Consider the following 1,871-nt stretch of genomic DNA (forward strand, 5'->3'; position numbering starts at 1 on the left):
GTGGCAGTGCATCGCAGCGACCCCCCACTAACGTGCATTGGCCTGCGTCGGTCGTTGATAGGCCATCAATAAACGTATAAACTTTTTCGTGTGTATGCTAAGACCATGGACACCAAGACACAAGCTGCGAGCCAATCAACATCTCGACGTGCGCCGCGAGCCATTGTATCGTTGTACGCGCGACAAGGACCTTTGCTTGAAAGTTCTAAAGCGGTTGTCTCAATGGCGTTGGCTCTGAGGCGACGGCTTGGAAGGCTCCGGTATCTGCTCGGACGCTTCGGGCTCTAACACCTGCAGTTGGGCGAGCTCTGAAGCGGGCGGCTTGTAGGTACCAGACTCTGGAGCTATGACCAAGCGTATAGAATAGATGCCCTTGCTATGGCTCGACTTCGAAGCGATGTATACCCTTGCTATGGCACAGCTTCGAAGCGGGTCCTCCGTTGACCGGTCTAGTCCGGGTGCGGCTGCACGTGCACGAGTCGTCCGGCGCGCTCCACGGGGTCCACTCGCTCGCCATGCACATGACGGCGCACGCCAGGTTCTCCTGCGTATCCGGGCACTGGTAGCCGCCGTTTTGCATCGGGATAATCACCTTGCGGTTGCGGACCTGGATACCCGTGCATTCGTCGCACTCGCCCCACTCGCCCCAGTCGTCCATGACGCAGTCTACGGCGCAGTCGCGCTCTTCGCTCGTGGCGCACGGCGCTTGGTCGGTAGATGGCGGGTTCACGATCGCACGCGACCGCGTCTGCTTCGCCGTCGTCTGGTCGCACACCGACCACTCCCCCCACGGGTTGTGCGCGTGGCCGCAGATCTCTTGACAGCTGCGCTTCTCGGACGTCGGGCCCGCGGCCTGGCCGCCGTTGCACGCCGCGTTCACAGAGTTGAATATCCCATCGAAGCCTACTGGGGGGCAGCCAAGCGCTACGCTCGGGCCAACTGCGACTACTCGTTCGAAGGACTCAAGACTTGCGTACCAAAAAGCCTCGAAAGCGTCCCGTTGGCATCGATTCGCAAGTATTTTCGTCGATGCGGACATTTCATCGAATCGTACCATTTGGGTTGCGACTACGAGCTGACGAAGTATGCCCACAAGAAGTACAGATGTCACAGACGAATTCCCGACTCGATTTTACAAGAAAAAGATGCGATAATTGCCGAAATGAAACAAAAATAGTCGGTTATTTTTTAAAAAATAGCTCGAGATTTCTTGGTCAGAATTTGGCCGTTTGTCAGTCTTTACGTGACGTGCTTCATACTGTCGCCGCAGCAGCCCGGTTGTTTCCACATCAATGACCATATCCGGATATCCGGATGGTAAACGGTCAAGTGACGTCACTTTAATCAGTCGAATAAAAGTCCATACCAATATCAAGTTGTTTTATTTTGTGCTTTGGCTAAATCCACGCCTTGTTTGGACGCTGGCACTTGGTGTCCGTTGAATTTATCGCGCACCACAGAGCTTTCAATGCCACAAATATGGTGAGTGTACACTTGTAGTGTTAGTGTGTCGGTCGGTGAGGCCATTTACGAAGGTTTGCGTAGCGGAAACCCTACGACAAGTTATCCTTTGCGTGTTTTTAGATTGGTGAATCAAAGCGCACACCATGGAAAAGGGGTACGAGGACGGGGGCACACGCGCTCAGCACCGCACTCGTCTCGACCGTTCGCATGCGAAGGCATATCCATGCCCATTCAGGGTCGCCCCTGTGCCCATCTGTCGCGACACTATACTCCTCCTTGCACAGTAAAGCGTCACGCCATAGCCTTCAACACCACTCGATTGATACCGATACCCAATCTCAGAATTGGTCAGAGCTGCCCCACTACACGATGTCAAGGCCTCACCGCAAGATGACCAAGCACGTTTG

General features: G+C 54.7%; 1 protein-coding gene across 1 annotated transcript; it reads right to left on the reverse strand.

The window, feature by feature from the left end:
- Positions 1 to 376: 376 nt before the first annotated feature.
- On the reverse strand, positions 377 to 1,044 carry SDRG_05675 (hypothetical protein; the record flags this gene model as incomplete). Its single annotated transcript, XM_008611404.1, has 2 exons — positions 377 to 903; positions 1,038 to 1,044. 2 exons carry the CDS (start codon positions 1,042 to 1,044, stop codon positions 377 to 379), a joined length of 534 nt encoding a protein of 177 aa, XP_008609626.1.
- Positions 1,045 to 1,871: the final 827 nt, after the last annotated feature.

Source organism: Saprolegnia diclina (genome assembly GCF_000281045.1).
Source record: "Saprolegnia diclina VS20 unplaced genomic scaffold supercont1.15, whole genome shotgun sequence".
Lineage (NCBI taxonomy): Eukaryota > Oomycota > Saprolegniomycetes > Saprolegniales > Saprolegniaceae > Saprolegnia > Saprolegnia diclina.